This window comes from Prorops nasuta, unplaced genomic scaffold, assembly GCF_024137725.1.
Source record: "Prorops nasuta isolate Cenicafe-Biocafe unplaced genomic scaffold, Cenicafe_Pnas_1.2 PNAS00008, whole genome shotgun sequence".
NCBI classification, from domain to species: Eukaryota; Metazoa; Arthropoda; class Insecta; order Hymenoptera; family Bethylidae; genus Prorops; species Prorops nasuta.
Window position 1 is genome coordinate 8,207,563 of NW_027116805.1, and position 19,159 is coordinate 8,226,721.

The 19,159-nt window shown below is 40.8% G+C and overlaps 4 protein-coding genes and 1 non-coding gene across 11 annotated transcripts; 3 read left to right on the top strand and 2 right to left on the bottom strand.

The window, feature by feature from the left end:
* The first annotated feature begins 294 nt into the window (after positions 1–294).
* Rbp1 (RNA-binding protein 1) lies at positions 295–4,633 on the top strand. Of its 6 annotated transcripts, XM_066729841.1 has the most exons (7): positions 295–430; positions 695–923; positions 1,004–1,096; positions 1,555–1,602; positions 1,729–1,776; positions 3,721–3,807; positions 3,915–4,633. In XM_066729841.1, the coding sequence occupies exons 2-7, from the start codon at positions 715–717 to the stop codon at positions 3,916–3,918; spliced, it is 489 nt and encodes a 162-aa protein (XP_066585938.1). In that variant the 5' UTR covers positions 295–430; positions 695–714; the 3' UTR covers positions 3,919–4,633. The 6 variants fall into 6 exon arrangements, with proteins under 6 accessions (XP_066585938.1, XP_066585940.1, XP_066585937.1 ...); XM_066729843.1 differs by lacking the exon at positions 1,729–1,776; XM_066729840.1 differs by lacking the exons at positions 3,721–3,807; positions 3,915–4,633 and adding an exon at positions 2,374–3,117.
* A 201-nt stretch (positions 4,634–4,834) lies between these two features.
* LOC136775707 (surfeit locus protein 6 homolog) lies at positions 4,835–6,512 on the top strand. Its single transcript, XM_066730710.1, has 4 exons — positions 4,835–5,068; positions 5,162–5,209; positions 5,291–5,793; positions 5,880–6,512. Exons 1-4 carry the CDS (start codon positions 4,951–4,953, stop codon positions 6,099–6,101), a joined length of 891 nt encoding a protein of 296 aa, XP_066586807.1. The 5' UTR covers positions 4,835–4,950; the 3' UTR covers positions 6,102–6,512.
* Positions 6,408–11,182, bottom strand: LOC136775705 (nose resistant to fluoxetine protein 6-like). 2 transcript variants are annotated; one of them, XM_066730709.1, is made up of 11 exons: positions 10,251–11,182; positions 9,606–9,802; positions 9,319–9,530; positions 8,303–8,697; positions 8,133–8,226; positions 7,880–8,011; positions 7,634–7,799; positions 7,389–7,564; positions 7,198–7,327; positions 6,807–7,124; positions 6,408–6,726 (listed from the first exon to the last, which is right to left on the bottom strand). In XM_066730709.1, the coding sequence occupies exons 1-11, from the start codon at positions 10,693–10,695 to the stop codon at positions 6,601–6,603; spliced, it is 2,391 nt and encodes a 796-aa protein (XP_066586806.1). In that variant the 5' UTR covers positions 10,696–11,182; the 3' UTR covers positions 6,408–6,600. The 2 variants fall into 2 exon arrangements, with proteins under 2 accessions (XP_066586806.1, XP_066586805.1); XM_066730708.1 differs by having other exon boundaries at positions 9,319–9,802.
* Positions 11,033–11,115, top strand: TRNAL-CAG (transfer RNA leucine (anticodon CAG)). The gene has a single exon. It is a non-coding gene; the product is annotated as a tRNA-Leu (tRNA).
* A 62-nt stretch (positions 11,183–11,244) lies between the features above and the next one.
* tyn (trynity) lies at positions 11,245–18,385 on the bottom strand. Its single transcript, XM_066730216.1, has 8 exons — positions 18,127–18,385; positions 17,562–17,664; positions 15,602–16,477; positions 14,423–14,712; positions 13,518–13,791; positions 13,360–13,441; positions 12,723–13,063; positions 11,245–12,216 (listed from the first exon to the last, which is right to left on the bottom strand). Exons 2-8 carry the CDS (start codon positions 17,662–17,664, stop codon positions 12,062–12,064), a joined length of 2,121 nt encoding a protein of 706 aa, XP_066586313.1. The 5' UTR covers positions 18,127–18,385; the 3' UTR covers positions 11,245–12,061.
* Positions 18,386–19,159: the final 774 nt, after the last annotated feature.

Genomic DNA, 19,159 nt, shown 5'->3' on the forward strand with positions numbered 1-19,159 from the left:
ATTAAATCCAGAATTGTATAATTCTATTTTTAGTACAACGTGAGTCATGAGCGCATTATTGATTTTTTGAATACAATTAAGTTTTTCCACGAAGGTGGAACGTTTGAATTAACAGTTGGTAATTGAAGAAAGTGTAAAAGTATTCAATAAAATACGATTAGCTAAGGTTTCTGTGAAGCATGAAGATAATTTTGATTTATCGAGTTAGATATCAATTAATCATTTTAATTGCTGATTTGACTACTCGTTAAAGCTGTGACGTCACAAAAGACGCTGTTGCCACTTTTCGGAGGGAGGAAGCTGCTAGCCTGCAATTGCTGCTGGTGCGACTTTATTCGCCATCTTGTCGTATTTCTGCGTGTCGTATTTTGGGCAAGCTATTCTTTGACAGAGAATCCATTGGAATTTCTACATTTTTCTTATAAAACACGTAAGTATTTCCTTTATAAAGAAATTCTTTGTTGGAGGTTAACAATAATAGAGTCTGTTTACTTTTATTTGCCTAAATTATGAGAAGTAGAGCATAAATGTTTCACGGCGTCTGTTAGGTACCTAGTAGTAACGCCCTTCGCCTACATGCATATAATTACATTATTAAATTGCTTGTTAACCTTATTTAATCGCTAAAAAATTAGTCTAATCACCACATCAAATTTATATCTCATTTTATAAAGTAATTTTTCTTTTCTTGTAGTTAACTTGGTTTTTATCAATATGTCACGTTATCGTGAATGGGACCTTGCCTGTAAGGTATATGTTGGAAATCTGGGAAATAGCGCTAGCAAGCATGAGCTAGAGAACAAGTTTGGCAAGTATGGGCCAATTAGAAATGTGTGGGTTGCCAGGAACCCACCAGGTTTTGCCTTTGTTGAGTATGAAGATCCTAGAGATGCTGAAGATGCGGTTCGTGGTTTGGACGGAGCGTGAGTATATCTGAATTATTACAATGACTGAAAGTTGAAAATGAATGGTTATTATTAATATTATCAATTTTCATCTACAGAGTTTGCGGTAATGCAAGAATGAGAGTTGAAATGTCATCTGGTAGAAGCCGCCGTGGGGGTGGTGGGCGCAGAGCAGGTCCGAGATATTCCAGGTAAGAAGACAAAAAAATTTTATGTTTATTCTATCGTCACCTTATAGCTGCTGCAACAAAGGGCTAAGTATCAGCAATAAGATAAGAGTGTCGCAAAATTTTGCACAGGTTTAACTGAGTATTTCTTCTACACCACACAGTTGTAATACCAATATTTATTTAATCTATATAGTTTAATGCAGGAATGCCGATAGAATATTGTACTCCATATTTTCTTTAATATACTTGTTCCTTTGGCTAATGCTCAAACTATCAAATCAAAGATATTTTATATAGGAAAGAAAATCAAGTTTCTGTGTTATATGCGAAAATATTTTGTGCCTGTAGAGATATTAGCCAAAGACATTTTATATATATACATATACAAATATATATATATATATATATATATATATAGGCAGCACTAATAGCGAAAAATCGACTTTACTTTACCATAAACATTTTTGACAAATTTATAGGTCCAGATCGCGCAGCCCACGTAGGAAATCCACAGGCCGGTACCCAAGGTAAGATTCTTATTAATTCTTTGCCCGAATTTTCAGGTTCTAGTAGACTCAAACGAACCAATAAAATAATCATGGAAGAATCAGCAAGATAGCAGCAAGCATACAATATTTCTTAATTTTTTATAGGTCCTGGTCAAGAAGTCCAAAGAGAACGCTTGTCACTCAGTACTCCAGGTAAATTTGTGTTTCACCTTATTCACTTAGAAATTATTGTCCGGAAAGTTTTCAGAGCCCTTTGCAAGAGGGATGGTTGCCTCTCAGTTGCACAAGTAGGTATCCAGAGTACCGCTTGTACTGCGGTCATTGCAAGTGTGCACGCAATTTATGAGAGTTTGCTGAAAAAAAAAGGTTTATTTTAAGATGATAGTCAAATCCTCAGATTTTTGTTAGCCAGAGGATTACATACCTTTAAAGCCGCTCCTTGGAGAGACTTAAGGTTAAACCCAATCAGTTCTTAAATTAATGCAAAATCCTAAAGTGCAGTGAGATAATAGATGATCTGATATTGATTTGAAAGGGATTCTCTTGAGAGTCACCTTATTATCAGTGAAAGAATCTTTTTGATAGAAACAAATGTATCACAGTAATAGTTGTTCGATAGAAGTAGATTTGTTCGTTTACAATATTAGAGTGGGCAGTCTAGGATAATTGATATAATAAATAAAGCTATTGGTGTGAAAGACTGCTGATTGGATTAAAGAACTTGTACGGTTTAGCTATCAGTGAGTTAATAAAGTTGATTGTATATACAGTTAAAACTGACGTTTGCAGATTGTACCAGCGTCAGCTCCTAGCTCTGCTCGTCTCCCCGCCACTACTTCTACTGCTACTACTACTGCTACGCCTACCGCTACTATTATCACTGCTACAGCCACCGTGAAAAAAAACAAACCAAATCAATTCTAGCGTCCAAAAAAAGAAACAAAATATCCATTCGAGACAAAATACTTTTGCCTGTCTGCCTGCCTGCCTGCCCACTAACTTCCCAACCAGTTACCATCAGTCACCACCAATCAATCAATCAATCAATGAACCAACCATCACCACCACCAGATCACCGCTAGGAGCCACGACGTCGTTGACAGTCCGTCGTTGTCAATTCGTCAGTTAGCCCGTCGCAAAAGAACACAGAATCTCTTCTCTTCCGGCTACATGAGCTACTTCTTCTCCGGCTAGGAGCACATCGTGGTCGACGCGATAAACGAATCTCCTCCTGTCGAAATCTCTACCTTAACGTCAGTGTCTCAATCAATTCGTTCGCCCCGAGACTTCTACTACTTCTACCACTACCACTACCACTACCATTACTACTACTTCTACGACTACTACCGCTACTAGCCTTACTACTACCACTACTACTACTACTGCTACTGCTACCGCTACTATTCGTCAACCATCACGAATTATAATTAATCGACAACGCGACCGCTACTTCTTCGACTGTGCAAAAATGATCACCACCTACACACCATCCCACCACCACCCAACCAACTACCACCACCACCAACAACCACCACTACATGTTCACAGTTGTCTGGTATTTCATCGATTTTCAAAGATTTTTTATTATCTTTTGAAAACGGCCACTTCCGTCCGGTCCGACGAAACTCTCTACCCAGGTCTCATTTTCTTTAAAAATGTGTGTACATATTATTCTCATACCTGGTGGTAGTGGCTTCTCATGGCTGCCCAGTCGTCGGAACGGACAATGGCTGTTCATTAATTATTAATTTGCTAGTATAACATTTTACTTTATTATAGATTTTTTTCTTTTACTTTTCTTTTGATTCTTTCATTATTGACAAAATGTCATTATTTTCTAGTAATTACTGATTGCTCCCAATTAGATAGATCTATTACCCCTTAGGCAAATTAGAGTTTATAGACTAATAAAGTTTATAGACTAATAAAGTTTATTTCGCGAGACAATACCCGTATTGCGTTACGTCCTTCTGCTGAATTCTCGCAAATAACAAAAGTATATTTTTGCAATCTTTCAAGAATTCTTTGCAAAAAGAACTTGAACAGATGTCATATCGGGCAGAAGGACGTTGTTTTGTACACTCGCTACATTGCGTTTCGCTTGACTTGGTACTTAATGGGTTTTTAACGTTTTAGGTCAAAGTCCCGCAGCCCACGTAGGAGGTCCCCATCCCGAAGCCGTAGCCGAGATCGTCGCTCTCGCTCAGACTCTCGTGAAAGACGGTAATATCTTATATGCGATATGAATTAAATTATTGAAATCAATAAACTCACTGCTGCCAATACTGATGCTTTTTTTTATTTTGTTTAATTTTCGTTATTTTTTTCAGCTAAATGCTGACGCCAAAACATCGGCTAGAAAACCACGGGATGAAGGATAACTAATTTTCTATGTATATAAATTAATCGCTATACACATACATTCTCGGAGAAACATGTTTAGAAAAGCGAAAAAGCGTTTCACTAGGTTTATCGTCGAATCGTGCAACAGCATAGTAAACAAATACATATACCTTAAGTTATAAGTTGCTTCTTAGGAATAAGGAAGAAATAATGTACTTTTAATCAGTGCCGAATAAGCTGCACTCGTATCTTTAAAAATTTCACACTTATCTTGGGACAAACGTTTGAAAAATAACGCGACTATACATTCAATGATTTATGTATGTAGATATGTGTGGCATGCATTGCTTGTCAACTATCGGCGATTCGCGTTCACCGGGAGAAAGCTGTGACAATTTGGTTGCGATCAATGATAACTGCGATTTTTCCTCTTCATAGCCAAGAATTTCCATGAGTTATTGTCAAAAGAAATTTCGAATACTCTCATTAGAGTTCGTAGGGCTAAAGAGGAGCACAATTATTTTTTACATTATATCAATTATTTTGTACTCATAAGAACCTAGGTCTTTTCTGTATTTCAATCATTGTCACAATATTCGCTAATCTACTATTGAATACCAATGTGTTTAAATGGATAATAATGTGAATAATATTGATTTGTGGAACAAAAGCATTCTCTCATTACTCACCAATAAATTTATTAATAATACAAGATTATCAGTTATTTAATTTTTCCCTCCAATGTGATGTTGACTTTTAATTTAGAAGGTCGTCATTAATGTCGCTACATCTGGCTCATTTGAATCACTCCAGCATCTATACAGGCTATTGCACAGGTAGCCAAAACTGAAAAGTTCGGTCACAGTCAAATCCCTCAGGTGCCCCTCACTTTGTCAGCTTGGCTTGGCCTAGAGGCACTAGCTTCAACGCCTTCAACTAGTTTGGTCATTTGCGCCATTAGCGCTCCAGTCAGATAGCAGACAGCATACTGCTCCTTATCTCCGCGGTTTATTGTACGTAAACATGCAGTTACAAGTAACGAATATGTTTAATGCAAAGCTAGTAAAAGAAATTTTACAAAATGAAGATAAATTTATCTCAGATTTATTTGCAAGAATGCCTGTCTCGACGGGGAAAACAGGTAAGAGATTTGATTTTTTGTTTCTAACCTAAAAATAAGAGAAAATAATGTATGTGCCTGTCGGATACTGATACTCATTTGGACTAATTGTAGATCAATCAAATGATACAGACATAACAACAGGGGACCCTATATCAAAAGGTTTGCTATTTATGAAAGATTCATATTCTGCTGTAGTGATAATCTTTTTCCACAACATATATGCTCCTATTAATTTTACAGAAAGATTGACTACATTTAGTAAGGCAGGGACGAGAGCACGAAATTTTGGAGAGTTACAGAATAAACTTGAAGAATTGAAAAGCAAAAAGTTGGATTACAAACAAAAATTATTAAAAAAAGGCTTAAAAAATAGGATAAAGAAGAAAACGAAAAGAGAGGAGCGTTTACTGCATAAGAAATTGATTAAAACCAATCAGATATCAACTGGTCCACACACAATTAGTGCAGATAATGCTATAGGTACAGCTCCAAAAGCTCCTAAACCTAAACCAATATTCAATTCAGATGGTAAGATGGTGTTTAGTAAATTTGACTTCTCCGAGATTGGAGCAAAGAAAAAAGTTTCAAAGACTGATAAGGACCCCAAGAAGATTCTGCAGCAATTAGAGCAGAAAAGTGAGAAATTAAAGATGTTAGAGGAATTAGGTGAGAAAGAGAAAGCTAGTGAAATTAAGGAGAAGGATGCTTGGAAGACAGCTCTGGCTAGGTCTAGTGGAGAAAAGGTAGTTAAATTGATCTGCTATATTCTTCTTAATGTCTGTTTTACCATTATATATTTTTTACTCATTTGTCTTTTAATGTTTATTAGGTTAAGGATGATCCACGTTTGCTTAAAAAAAGTATACAAAAGCAAGAGCAAAGAAAGAAGAAAAGTTCCAAGAAGTGGCAGAACAGATTAGAAACTGTTACGAAAGGACTGCAAGAGAAGCAAGAAAAACGTCAAGAAAATATTATGAAGAGGAAAAAAGACAAGAAATTAAATAAATTAAAGAAAGCATCAAAGAGAGGTCGTGTCATTGCTGGATTTTAGAGAAGTTTAAATTGGTTTTGTTTTTTACCAAACCTCTCTGAGCTAAGAGAACAATGACAGTGCTGGTGCTAATTGATTTTCATTTATGATAATGTTTATTGTACTGATAGAACACTTAACACGTTTTAATGAGATTTTAGAGTAAATGCTTTAGTTACTTGCCACCATTAGCCTGGCACCCCATTCCTTTTCCTCTCCCTTCTCACACGTAGAACTTAACTATTTTAATTCAAACAGATAAACTGTGATGTATTCCTTAAATATTTGATGTTCTGAAAAGTTATAGGGTTGGAAAGGAAAGAGTAATGAAACATTAAGAATTTATATATTTAACAGAAGAGTATACATGGCAATACTCGACGTACTACCATCGATTTATTTCTATCCCTCGAGTGAATCGGGCCTAATGATATTTTTTGACGAATCAAATTAATTAGGCTTCTTGTAGATTTGTTGTCAGGTGGTAAGAGGTGCATCTGTCGTTGATGACTTCATTTCTCTATCTGGTCCGCTTGTTGGTCGTGAAAGCAATCTTCAAAAGGTTTACAACTGGAGCTTCAAGTCCGATGGAGATGCAGAAGGAGAGTAAATAAGAGGCAACCAGGTTCCCAAAGTAAACGATTAACTTGAAAGATTGAAGGATTGGTCAATTGTTATTTTGAAATGGTGAGTACAATAAAAAGCTGTTGTTGTTACTATACATACCACCATGCCATTGTGTAGATGCAAAGGACCGTCCATTTGAGTGCTGGTAATCATCATAATAACAGGATGTACGAGGTAGGCACAGTATGTAAGCCTGGAGAGAGGATAGACTAGCTTCAACGATAGAAGGCTGTCTATCAATCTGGCTGATCCAGTGCAACATTGTATAACAATGAAGGCAATCGCGATTGCCCAAGCTGTATGGCCAAGGGACGCGTACACTGAGCTCACCGTAACTGTAAGGTTACTTGGATAGAGTCCGTACACCAGAGAAGTCATGGCACCTGCAGATAAAAGCCATCCGACAGATTGTGCAATCTACAAAAATAAATAGTTAAATTTAAACGAATAAGCACCGATAAGCCACTTTCCTAAAACAATATCAAATTACCATGGGTAAGCGTAGCTTGCACTTTGTCCTGAAAAGGAAATACCCAGTAATAGTCCCTACAAAATAAGGTCCAGCTCTCAACCAGGGTTTGTCATAAAGCTCGTCGAAAAGTGCAAATGGCTCTTGAATTCTGTAAGATGAATAAGATCGATTAGAGACTTGCGACGAATTACATCTCAACACTTGCTTACCTGGCAATGTAATCGTTGCTGTACGCAATGGAAAACGTTGTGAACCAAGAAGATACGATGATCATGAGGACAGTGATCACGACAAACTTAAGGTATCTGACGGAGAGCAACAGGAGTAATATCCCAAGTACGTAGAATTGGGTATCGTTCGCCATGTACCAACTCCATAGCATGCACTAAAAATTGGCATAGAGTTCATAGAATAGGTCCTTAAAGGACCTGTTCACTAATTAATCGATTATTACCATTTCAGTGCGTGGATAAAGCGAATTGATGTACAGGGCATTTCTCCACCAAAATTTTTCGCAAGTGAAATGATCGATTATAGCTGGAGAAAAGACGGTCCTTGCTTGCGCCTGTTTTATGCCAATCTCATTCATTCCCAGCACAAAGAGATAAGCAGGCGTCAATCTATGTGGAGCTTGCGATAGTAATATACAAGATGCTTTTGAAAGCATGAAAAGTATAAAAAATAAATAAGAATGAATTACCGTATAAATCTGTAGAGGATCATGATGATGAATTTCTTGAAGCTGCTTTTGAGAAAACCACTGCCTTCCTTGTTATCATTGCCATTGATGCCTCCTAACGATCGGTAGAAAAGTATGGTCACCAGTAGGCCACTGCAAATCAAGAGACACTTAGGAGAGTTCCATTACTTTCCATTAATTGTTTTTTCTCGTCTCTCATCTTTCTCTTTCCCTCTCTCTCTCTCTCTCTCTCCCTTGTTAATCTATCTCTGACCTGATGAAGAAAAATGTGTCGACGGAAAATGTGGCATTGCTGATGGTTTGAAACATAAAGTTTCTCTCGGTCACCGTGCGAAGTGTCTTGTTTTCTGCAATAAGGCACATGAAGGAGAAAAACAGAAATTAATTGAGCCAGTTTGGATATTGAAGAAAGAAGAGAATTACCCGCAATGGAAAAGACTTGCAAATAGGTGTGCACCAATACGACCCATCCTAATGAGAAGACTCTCAATCCATGGAGGCATGTGAGGCTATCTCTAGCTGCTGGTTCTGTGTTGATTATTTTGCTACCGTTTACCACCGGGCTGAACGCCATCAGACACCTCAACCATAGTCCTTTCTTGCCCTGTTTATCAGTCTTACTGTTGCTGTCGGTCAAAGCCATTTTTTTCCTTGCATTTTCCTTTTCCTTCTCCATTAGTTCCATACCATTATCCTGGATTCTCTCATTGTTATTGGACGGGCTCTCTGAATCCACGTCCAACGGCGGTTTTGAGAGGTCCTTGTAATCGTAGGCGGTGGCACATATCATCAGCAGGACAATGACAGCAGTGATTGCTCTGGAAAGCAAAAATCTACGTGAGATTGAGAATTAATGGAATGTGGGGCGTCGTCTCCATCCGCACTTTCACGCAGCTGTTACGGCTGCACTTGAGGCTTTCTCTAGCTGTCTTTGTGTACGTATGTATATGTGTGTGCACTTGCCTTGCGTAATGCAAGCGCATCGGCATATATAGCAATATAAGAGAATACTTTACTAATGTTTTAACGTGTTTTAGCCTATTAGAAAGTCCATGCTTATCAAGAAAAGGTGAATCGAGGAACGAGAGCGAGAAAGAGAGAGAGAAAGATGACTTTTCGACCATTCAGGGCCAGTTATAAAAGAGAGAAAGTAAAGAAAGAGGAAAGTGAAAGGTGGTTGAAAATTAATCGTCGATTACGTATGGCGTTCCGCCCTGTGGATCAATGGCAATCGACTGGACAATTTTTCCACAAACTCGATGCTCCTGATTTGAGACGTTGTTTGTTTGAATCGAGTGAACGTATCTCTCTGCACACGAGTATTGCGCAAATCCTGTTGGCGCAACAGCCAGCATAGAGAAATGTATAGTTGTACAGGAGCCATTTTGCATTTCTACCATTGCAGCTTTCATTACTGTGGATAGATTTGTGAGACTTACGCAAGTACGTAAAACTTGGAATCGGTCCAAGCGCAATAATCACTGGATGGTACAGGCTTGACAGCGACAATGTGGACGCTTGGTCCTCCAGATCCATAGGTGGAATTACCCTGGCGCTCCACACGGTCGGCACTTGCTCTCAAAAGGGATGCCAGCGAAGCTTCGTCGCAGCTTGCCGGAAGACACAGGCCCAGAAACACTTGTCGAGTCCGCTGTGTGTTTTTTTTTGTTGGTTTATTGTCAATAATCGAAGAATGAAGTAAAATTATCATCGGTGAAATTCTTACCGTAAGCTCCAGTTCTTTTGGCAGATCAATGTAAATCCTGGCCACGTGAAAACCAACGGGATAAGGAGGCCTCTCGTCCACGGAGAGGTTTTCATTGATGGACCGCGAGCGAAGCTCTTTGCATAGACTACTAGAGCCCAGCCAAAATCCATTGCCAAAGTAGAACTGCGAGGAATAGCGGCCGCTTGCGTCGGACACTGACACAAGAGAAATCATATTTCAGGAGTGTCTCTTCAAACAAACTTGTTACTTATTTTCAGAAACACCTTAGTTTTATGCTACTTAATTTTGTCTCCTTCAAATCTGTTGTTTTGCTTCGAAAAAACGTTGGAATGCTTATCATTTCAGAATTATACGTTAGTTTGATGCCATTCGGTGCTAAAAGTTTTCGCTAAGCATTTATTACGAATTTAATGTGATTTCCATGAATCGAAGAAAGTTGCTTAGAGTTTTATGGCATCAAATAATGTGTAATTTTACAATATAAGAAACTGGGTCGTTTGAAAAGAAACTCTTCGTTTGCAAATGCAAAGAACTGAGTTAGAGAGAGAGATCGAAGGGTTCATTGCCAGTGAGTTACGTAAATTACAACGATGTATCGATATAGAAAGTCTGCAAGTGCTGGACGAGTTGGAATTTACTTACTTTTGGCAGCCCAGAGCTTCCCCTGCTTTAGGGAACTCAAATAAAATTCCATATCCTGACTGCAGGTTTGGTTTAATTTTGTACCCGGTACTCTGGCCCATTTTAATGGGTCGTAGAGGTCTGACAACCATTGTATACTATTAGCGGTAGAGTTAAGCTTCTCGATGGCAAAATCTATATCCGATTGATCGGTAGCTATGATCTCTGGATCTATGGCCTTCAATTGCTCCTTCCAGTCGAGTTCTGGATTGTTATTGCTGAAATGTATCTCATCTGCCTGATTCTTCTGGGTAGTAGTGGTAGAAGTGAACTCAAGGGCGATGCTCGACTTTCTTCCAGGTTTTCCCAAACGAAGAATATTCGACCGATCGTTGGCCAGAACCGATCCAAAGCTCCAGCACGACAGCACCAAGAAAATATTTAACCGGTGGAACCTTTTGCACATATTGACCGACGACTGAACGTTTCACATTATTTTGTAAAGAATCGTTGCTCGTGAACCGATTGTTTTCGGCTCTCGGCCTGTCGCGCTTCGAGGGGATACTGGCGCGATGTGACTACAGTTGTCCTGACTGCGGTTTGGTTGGCCTTTCTCTGTCTCTCTCTCCCTCTCTCTTTCCATCTCTTTTTATGCACTTTGCGAGAGTAGATGCAGCAGCAGCAGCGCGTAACTGCTCTTACGTAAAAACATGCAAGAGACCGACTTTCGAACCGGTCCGGTCCTCCCCAAGGGTCGCGGGAGAGAACTCGAGAGTGAACATTCTCAGCTGTACAATAATTGAGTCAGGATGGCCGAGCGGTCTAAGGCGCTGCGTTCAGGTCGCAGTCCACTCTGTGGGCGTGGGTTCGAATCCCACTTCTGACAATTCTATCATTTTGCTTTTTTTTCTATTTTTAAACCTATCTGTGAAGGGAAATGAGCTTTAAATGAATTAACGAGACCGAGTAAATTATTGAGATTGGTTTTTTCTTTTAAAGTTTTGCAGCAGCAGATCGATGCTTATTACATGCCTTACAATGCTTATTCGCTATAACTTAATCGTCGATGTAATTGTTGAGAAAGGTTAGTGAAGCGTGAACCTTTAAATATCGCTAGTCTTGATACGAGTTACAATACTGTTTGTTTACAATCACTGAAAAGGGGCTCTTTGAAATTATGAATAAATATTGTAATATATTATAGATGGTCGCAAGGTACGCATACACAGGATCTAAAATCGATCTCGAGCCTTTTTCAGTTTTTGAGGGACAAGGATCGGTGCCGTTTCTTCCCTCCAGTGGGGATGATCGGCTCTCGATCCCCAGTGAGATTTATTCTTTTTGTTCTCTTTTCACTTGGATCGCGACAGGAAAAAGATTAAATCCGTCAGCTTTGCAACTCGATCAAAAGTAGGGGGATGAACTTATTAGTCGTAGTACTTAAGATTCTAATTACGCCTACATCGATTCGTTATAAATATGAAAAGAAACTGTCGTATGAGTGTGATTGTGAATGTGTATTTATATTGGGTTTGGCCAAACCAATTTCACTCAAACAAGAGTGACTCCTTTTAAAATATATATGTTGTGTGTTTATGTTTGATTTGGCCAAACGAGTGTCACTCGTACAAAAATGATTATTTTTTAAATATGTATGTATGTGTATGTATGTGTGTTTGTGTTTGGCTGTTTCGGCTAAACGATTTGAGCAGCAGTTTTAATAGTATAGATTTAGTGCGGTTGCCCTTGCCCCGTCTCTCCTTCGTAGCTGAACAAGTTCCCAATTTGGTGGCGCCTGACCGTTATTAACTAATTTGTTGCAGATTGTGATTTCACGGCATCGTCTTACGAGGCGTGGTGAGCCACTTCTTCATATAGTAGCAAAGTATGGTGGAGATGTAGATGAGGAGCAAGAGAGCGCACGTCACTCCCAGTACTAGTACCGAAGTCTTTGTTGGACAGGGTTCCATTATCGTCACCGTTTTCTCTGTTAAAAAGAAAAAACAAATACGCATTAGAGTTTTAACAGCGCCATGGATACATTTTCACTTGCGCATTGAGCGCAAATACCTTACAGTTTATGTTACGTTCGTCACAGAATTTACGAGCCATTCTTGATTATACTTTAAATTACGTATGGAAAATATAAAACGTATAGTTTATGTTACGTTTGTTACAGAATTTGAGCGCGTTATGCGTAACGCTGAAGCTGCGATTTCACGGACACTGAAACGAAAATCAATGTCAAACGTAGATCACGCGATGCTACTTGACATTAGGTTGAAAAATAAAAATCTGGATCATTTCAGTTTTGGCGTTCGCTGTAACCGTGTCAAGCATGACTAGCTTTTGTGACGCTGCATTCCTTTTCACGAGTATTTTGATATAAACATAAAATCGAATATCATCGTGACTGATTCGAGTAGATTCGACGTTGGAAAGCGGTCTCGAGTGTCACCATGAAAGCGCATTTTTAGATTTATGAGTATTTACCCGCATCGTTGAAATCTATACTGGCATCGCTCTTTAAAAAGTCGGATTGTTTCTCGTCCCCAAAATCTAAAACGAGAATCTCTTGTGAGAGGGTCATGTCCTCCGCTTTCTCCTCATTGCTGGTCGAATTAGCGAGACTTCTGCGTCGTCTCTTGCCCCAGGACTCGACGGACTCTCGTCCCCATTCGCAAACTGCTGGCTCGCACGGTCCGAGACAATACTTCACGTTGCACTGGAAGATTACGCCGTAAGACTCGGTGAATCTGAATGCTTCGTAAATGGATTGTAGAGCATTCCCGTCCGTGGTGAAGCTTGGAAAGATGGACGGATCTACTGGGCATCTGTAAGGTATAGATGATTCAATAAAATGCAGTTGTTTCTCTCTCTTACTCTATCCAAATAAAAATATTCACATAATGTTAAGAGAATATATACATATGAAAAAAATATGTTAAAATCCTTACAACATTCTGTAAACTTTTCTTATATCTGAACATCTTCCCTCTTCCCCTTACAGAGAGTATTCTATTATATACCAAACCAGTATTACAAGTAGAACACATTTACCTTCCATCTTGATCTTTTGTACTAAGAAGCATGGCCCATATATAAGCATAATAATCTATGCATCTCTTACCCTTCGTCGTCGATAATCTGGAAGGTACTCTTGCTGTCCTTAGCCATGGCGACGCAGCTACGGGCAAAGATTCCGTAGGGAGCTTGAAGAGATTACACATAAAGATGAAACATAAAAGCTCTAAAAGCTCCTGAAGGGTGAAACTGGAGTATACTCACTGTCCTCTGGAATCTCGATTCTAAAGGTGAGTCTGTCACCGATTCGAACGGTCTCGACCTCACGCTGACGATTATCGAGTATTCGGATCCTCGGTGGTGGTGCCTCCGGCGCGCTCGTTATGCTGATTGTGTCAGGATCTCTGATCGGCATCATTCCAAAGGTGATGTTCTTCGAGGACATATCGTAGGTGCACTTGACCTTGTAGATCTTGTCAGCCTTGGTCATGACCACCGAGTGGTGCTGCAGTACCACGGTGTTCGAGTAGATGCCGGTCTGAAAAGCGTCGCGCTGCTGCGCTGCTGTATGATGCTAATCTAAACCGATAGATCGTAGTACACCGTGGTAAAGGGAATCGTGACCATTTGGCTAACTCTGCTTCGTATATACATGACACATACCGAGTACGAGTTACGTTACTACTCGCAAGCGCACTGCTAGTGTAGATATTCTATTAGACATGTATATAGAATTTTAATATTTACAAGCATACTGCAATTCTTTTGAATTTGTGATGTAACATACAGAATTTCAGTACTTGTAGTATGCTTGCAATACTGACAAAACGTAGTGTACAGGTAGCGCTGATTCTATTAGTATGAAACTTGCAGATGCATTCCAGCAATATTACTGAAGTGTATCTGCAAGTTTCAGTGCTAATAGGGGAGCGTTAGGCTGTTAGCAAAGATTTCTCATAAAGGAGGTATTATAATCAAGACAGAATAAACGATATGGTAATAGAGCTGTTACAGAGCTGCTAAGGCGCTTGTTTTATCATTATGACAATTTTATAAGCAATTACGTCGTTATCTCTGCTAATAACCTTAGCCTAAATGGTTACAATTACTCTTTTGCCACAGTGTACGTAGATCCTACTCTCATTTCTACTATCATCGCTACTACTTACAACACTCTGAGTGTTGCAATCTTGACCGCTCATCGTTAGATCCAATCTGAAGAGGTCGCTGTTGATGACGTCAATGTTGCAGGTTTCGGAACGTCCAAGGGCGTAGATTCTTCCGTTGAAGGGTTTATTCGTCCTAACTTGTACGGCGATTCTGGTATCCTTGCAATCGACGGAGACATCGTAGCAAGTTCCGGTCTTGTCGCAGTTCACGTCGTTTCGATTGGATCCGCTACCAGCCGGTAGTTCGGTAATACTAAACTCTGGATTCGGTGGCTCCGTAACTGCACTCTCTGCAGATGGCGTAATTCGAATTAAAGATGGCGGTCATTGGTATTAATCGTTGGGAGCATCAAACTTGCAGCGATGCGTCAGGAATATGAAATATTTCTGCAATTTTGATGCTGCCAGTGCTCCTATTAACCATAATGTTAGACATACTGTCAAGAATATTTCTGTAACGTTCCTGAACGCTATTTGGCACGTTGGAATGTTTCAGGAATGCTTCTGACACTATGCGTGATACGTGGGACGTGTACCGTAAGCGGTACATGCTGAGAATCGATTGTACAAAAAAGGAGCATTTGAGTACGCTAATTAGTGTATACATAAATATAAATTAATATTCAATAACCCACTTAGCGCGCGCTGTGTCAACAACGTTCCTAAAACGTTCCCACATGGCATATTGAGTTCATGGGTACGGCGATACGTTTTAGAAACGTTTTAGACGCTATGCGAGTAATGAAAGGAAAGTTCACAGTGTACTGCAAATAGTGCATGCTGAGATTCAGGCTGCATTCCAAATCGCTTTTAAAGCTATTAGAGTATATAGATTTATGTTTGTTATAGAATTTGAGAGCTTTATGATTCCATTAAGAACGCGGTAGCGTCTCAACAGCAAGTAAATCATGTACAAGTAGATAAAGACATAGTTACACCGCCGCAGAGCATTACCCTCGTATTATCCAAATTTTCAATAAAGCGACATAGCATAGTATGAAAAATATTCCTGAAACGCTCCAACGTATTCTTCACGTTGGAACGTTTTAGGAACGTGTCGTGTATTCCACGTCGGAAGTAACACGCATATACAATTATCCCCTTTTCATCTTGACAATCAGCGTGTTAGGAAACACTATATGCAGTACACCATGATGACACATTACTAAACACACTCACTCTCGCAAAAGTTCTCATAATAAGTGCCGACCCTCTCGCCATTGTCGATGAGGGGTCTCTCGGCGTTGAGATAGGTGGAGGGACCATCGGGGAGGCTCCAGTGGTCGAGATGGAAGAGTTGACAATTGTAGGCGGTACCCTGAGGCGGACCCCTATATAGGTAAGATCTGCAGAGGAACTCGTTCTCAATCTCGCAGGCCAATCTGCAGGCCGACTCGGTCTGAACTTGCAGTTCTTTGTCGGTATAGTAGTGTAGGCCTGCGTACTGCGCCACCTTGTCATCGGCGACACCTATCCTCGGTACCTGAAATATTCTTTGAGCCTTGCAGGCGTCTTTGGCCTTGAGGCAGAGATTCTCAAAGTAGTCGACACCCTGAGCATCGACGAACTGAACGTATTGGCCGGTGCTCCTACGGTCCGTCTCGCTCAGGTGGCACTGCAACGTCACGTAATTGTACTCGAGGGATCTGCATGGGAACCTCTGTTCCTTCAAGCAAGCTGCCAGACACGCCTCCTTAGTCGACGCGTATATCAGAGCGTTGTCCAAACCCCTGATGATCTTGTTGGGTACTCGCTCGAACGCCCACGGCCTCGGGCACACATTTTCCGATCTGATCAACAGTTTTGTCATGTAATACATGTTTACCGCCCTCTGTGGTTGAGCGGACGGATTAGTCGCGGAAGTCTCATTCTGAAGTTGGCACAGAGTGTCCTGCATGGGTGCCAACGGATTCACCACGAACGAAAACGCCGCCGCCATGCACTCCGGCTCTTCTCGGCACCAACCCTGACACTCGTACAGCGACAGATTTCTCACGCTGTAATACGTAGTGCCTCGGTAATCATGATCCGTCAGTTTCTCGAAGGCTGCCTTTGCTATAATAATTACAATAACAATTAGCGTTATCAAACTTTCGGTGGATATTTGTATACAGGGTATGCTTTCGTCCTTACAAGAACAGTACTAATTGTAGTTTTTAATTTTTCTGCAAGTATTGGCAAATTCATGCATTTCTTTATTTAATTATTTTCATTAAATTAGGCTGTTTAGCTATATTCGATGCTCACGTAAACGTTTTAAATTATGCCGTACATGAGAGAGCTTGAGAAGTGAAGTTTACTGAGAAAGGCCCAATTTGTAGCTTTACTTTGCGTCAATTAGAATGTTTTATATAAGGACAGGAATATTCCACTTAAAAGATCTAAAATGTGTATGTAAGACTAGATCAAGACTAAGGGTGGGTGAGGGCGTTTTCCACTTATATTGCGAGCATTTTCGGTCATAAGTGGAAAACGCCCTATGTGTATCAGACTAAGACACTGCGTACCAACGCTATTCGCGCACTAATACTTCAGTGTTTTCTTATCTCTAATTTATCAAATATTTGCACATACGAAAGTATTAATACACGATGGTCTTTGAACACGCACTGATGCTTTAGCCTGGGTCTACCCTTAAGAGAATTTATGCGCGGACGAACGCCATTCGCATTCTAATATGGTCTAGTATTCTTTGATTTGCATGAAATACCTGTATAAACAAGACTTAGTACGCGAATAGCATTCTTGCATGTACATATAATTACATGATCTAACTCTTCATTTTAAGAAAATATTTGTTAGTTGAAGTAACTATATTAAAAAAATTGAAATTCTTCATAAGACAAATTTAAACTTAATTAACGAGAGGCCTCAACAGGAAGGTCTTATGCAAGAAACTGATATCTCTTATATAGTTATGGATATACACGTATTGCATCTTTGCTCCGGGGCGTTTTAAGCGTCCGACCTTGTATAGAACATATTGTATCAATGATATTCCTAAAACGTTTTATCGTGCGTAATTGTGTACGTGAAAGTATCCTAACAAGATACTGTAAACGGTAGCTGAGGTTTGTATTTACTCTGTTTCTCTTTCTGTGTTTTTCTGTTTGTTTACATTGCTTTTTCTAGTACTCACTGAGCGCTGCCTCTGCGAAGCAAAAAAAGTGGCCGAGCGTCAGACCGAGCAGCAGCGCCGCCACCTCGGCAGTTCCGATTCTTCTTCCAGTGCGGCCACCCATCTGCAACCACAGAGATATAGTGTAACACTAGTATAGAAAGGATAGAGATAATGAAGAGGAGGGAGAAGCAGAGAGCATCGACCCTTAAGGTGGCAACCCCTCGTGTTTTTATTACATCCGACCCCGTAGGTCAAGGTCAGGCATCTCAACTCGAAGACGACGGATCTCGAATTCGGCCAATCGTTTAACGGTACACGCGTATACCCACAGAGGGACACAGCACGGCGTGCGTCTCAATTATACAGTTAGCGGCCGAATACCTCTCCGTTTTTCAGAGTCGAGGCTGCTGCCGCGAGAGGTCAACGACGCCGCGAGGGGGCTAAAGGGCCGTTGTTCGACCGGCGCGCGCTCTCTTCGCTCATTGGTGGGGTAGGTCGTGCACCTTTCGCATATATATACACACGCACACACACGCTCAAAAGCTCTACCACCCATCCCAAAATACACCTGTTGCAGCAGTACCTTCGAAGCTTATCCACTGGTAGATGCGTCGCAATCACGTCACACCGAAAGATTCATCAAGGAGAAAGAAGTCGCGGGGTGTCAACACTGAATAAAATAGCAAACTCCTCTCCCCTTCTTCCTCTGTTGGAGGTGGAACTGGAGGTGGAGGAGGAAGAGCAAGGAGCGAAGGAAAATGCTATCGGACAAAACACACACGGCTCACGGCTGGGCTGTTGAAACGGGTCTGTCTGGGAATGGTGCTCTTCCCCTGACTTTATAAACTGCCGGAGAGAGACTGCCGAGACTCCCGTGCCGCTGGCGCCGCCATTCCGATTGGTCGAGGCTGCTCGCTCGCGCCTAAACAGCCCCGTCCATTGGACGCCGTGCCTAGCGGTACCTGAATACCTCCTTCTCTCCTCTCTTTTCTATTCTCATTGCTCTCGTCGGATTCTCCTGAACGTTGGATTTATTCGCAGGAGCACGAGAAGAGGGAGCAGAAGGAGCGTGAATAATTTCAGGTTGCGAGAGGAGAGGAAAGCCGGTTCCCTTTTTTCCCCTACCCCCTCCCCTACCACCTTGACTCTTGTACTAGGTAGGTACATCGAGGAAGTCGCTTTTTACCAGCTTTTTATCAACCGATTGGTTCCAGATCGCTGACCAAACGAGCAGAGAACCCTCTGCTGCTTGCATTTGCCAAATCGATAGAAGCATTATCGTTTTCAACGTACCGAGCCTCTACCTTTTCCAAAGGGCCCCGAAGTTTTTGGGCCACGAAGCTCCGTAGCGGTTCCTCCACTCTATTGGATTCGCTCGACGCATTTCGTTACCGTTAGAAAAATAGAAAGGAGATCTGGTGGAGGAGAAGGGGGAGGGGGGAGGAGTGTCCCTTCGAGATTGTCCGATCATGCCTTTCTTTTTCCACTTCTCTCTCTCTCTCTCTCTACTATTCTTCGAAGAGGCCCTAGCGCGCCTCTTCTACGCTCGATTTGCTCGGGTTCAGGGCCGGTCAAGGACTTTTCCAGGCTTCGCTGACTTATCCCCTCCAGCTCCT

Coding starts and splice junctions, on each gene's coding strand:
- LOC136775707 (XM_066730710.1), top strand. CDS start 4,951: ATGCAGTTACAAGTAACGAATATGTTTAATGCAAAGCTAGTAAAAGAA. Junction 5,210..5,290: donor AGGGGACCCTATATCAAAAG/GTTTGCTATTTA, acceptor TTAATTTTACAG/AAAGATTGACTACATTTAGT. Junction 5,794..5,879: donor CTAGGTCTAGTGGAGAAAAG/GTAGTTAAATTG, acceptor AATGTTTATTAG/GTTAAGGATGATCCACGTTT.
- tyn (XM_066730216.1), bottom strand. CDS start 17,664: ATGGGTGGCCGCACTGGAAGAAGAATCGGAACTGCCGAGGTGGCGGCG. Junction 16,478..17,561: donor CTTCGCAGAGGCAGCGCTCA/GTGAGTACTAGA, acceptor TAATTATTATAG/CAAAGGCAGCCTTCGAGAAA. Junction 12,217..12,722: donor TATAGATTTCAACGATGCGG/GTAAATACTCAT, acceptor TCTTTTTAACAG/AGAAAACGGTGACGATAATG.
- Rbp1 (XM_066729840.1), top strand. CDS start 715: ATGTCACGTTATCGTGAATGGGACCTTGCCTGTAAGGTATATGTTGGA. Junction 924..1,003: donor GTTCGTGGTTTGGACGGAGC/GTGAGTATATCT, acceptor TTTCATCTACAG/AGTTTGCGGTAATGCAAGAA. Junction 1,777..2,373: donor CTTGTCACTCAGTACTCCAG/GTAAATTTGTGT, acceptor TGACGTTTGCAG/ATTGTACCAGCGTCAGCTCC.
- LOC136775705 (XM_066730708.1), bottom strand. CDS start 10,695: ATGTGCAAAAGGTTCCACCGGTTAAATATTTTCTTGGTGCTGTCGTGC. Junction 8,227..8,302: donor GCAAGTCTTTTCCATTGCGG/GTAATTCTCTTC, acceptor GCCTTATTGCAG/AAAACAAGACACTTCGCACG. Junction 7,125..7,197: donor GCAAGCTACGCTTACCCATG/GTAATTTGATAT, acceptor TTATTTTTGTAG/ATTGCACAATCTGTCGGATG.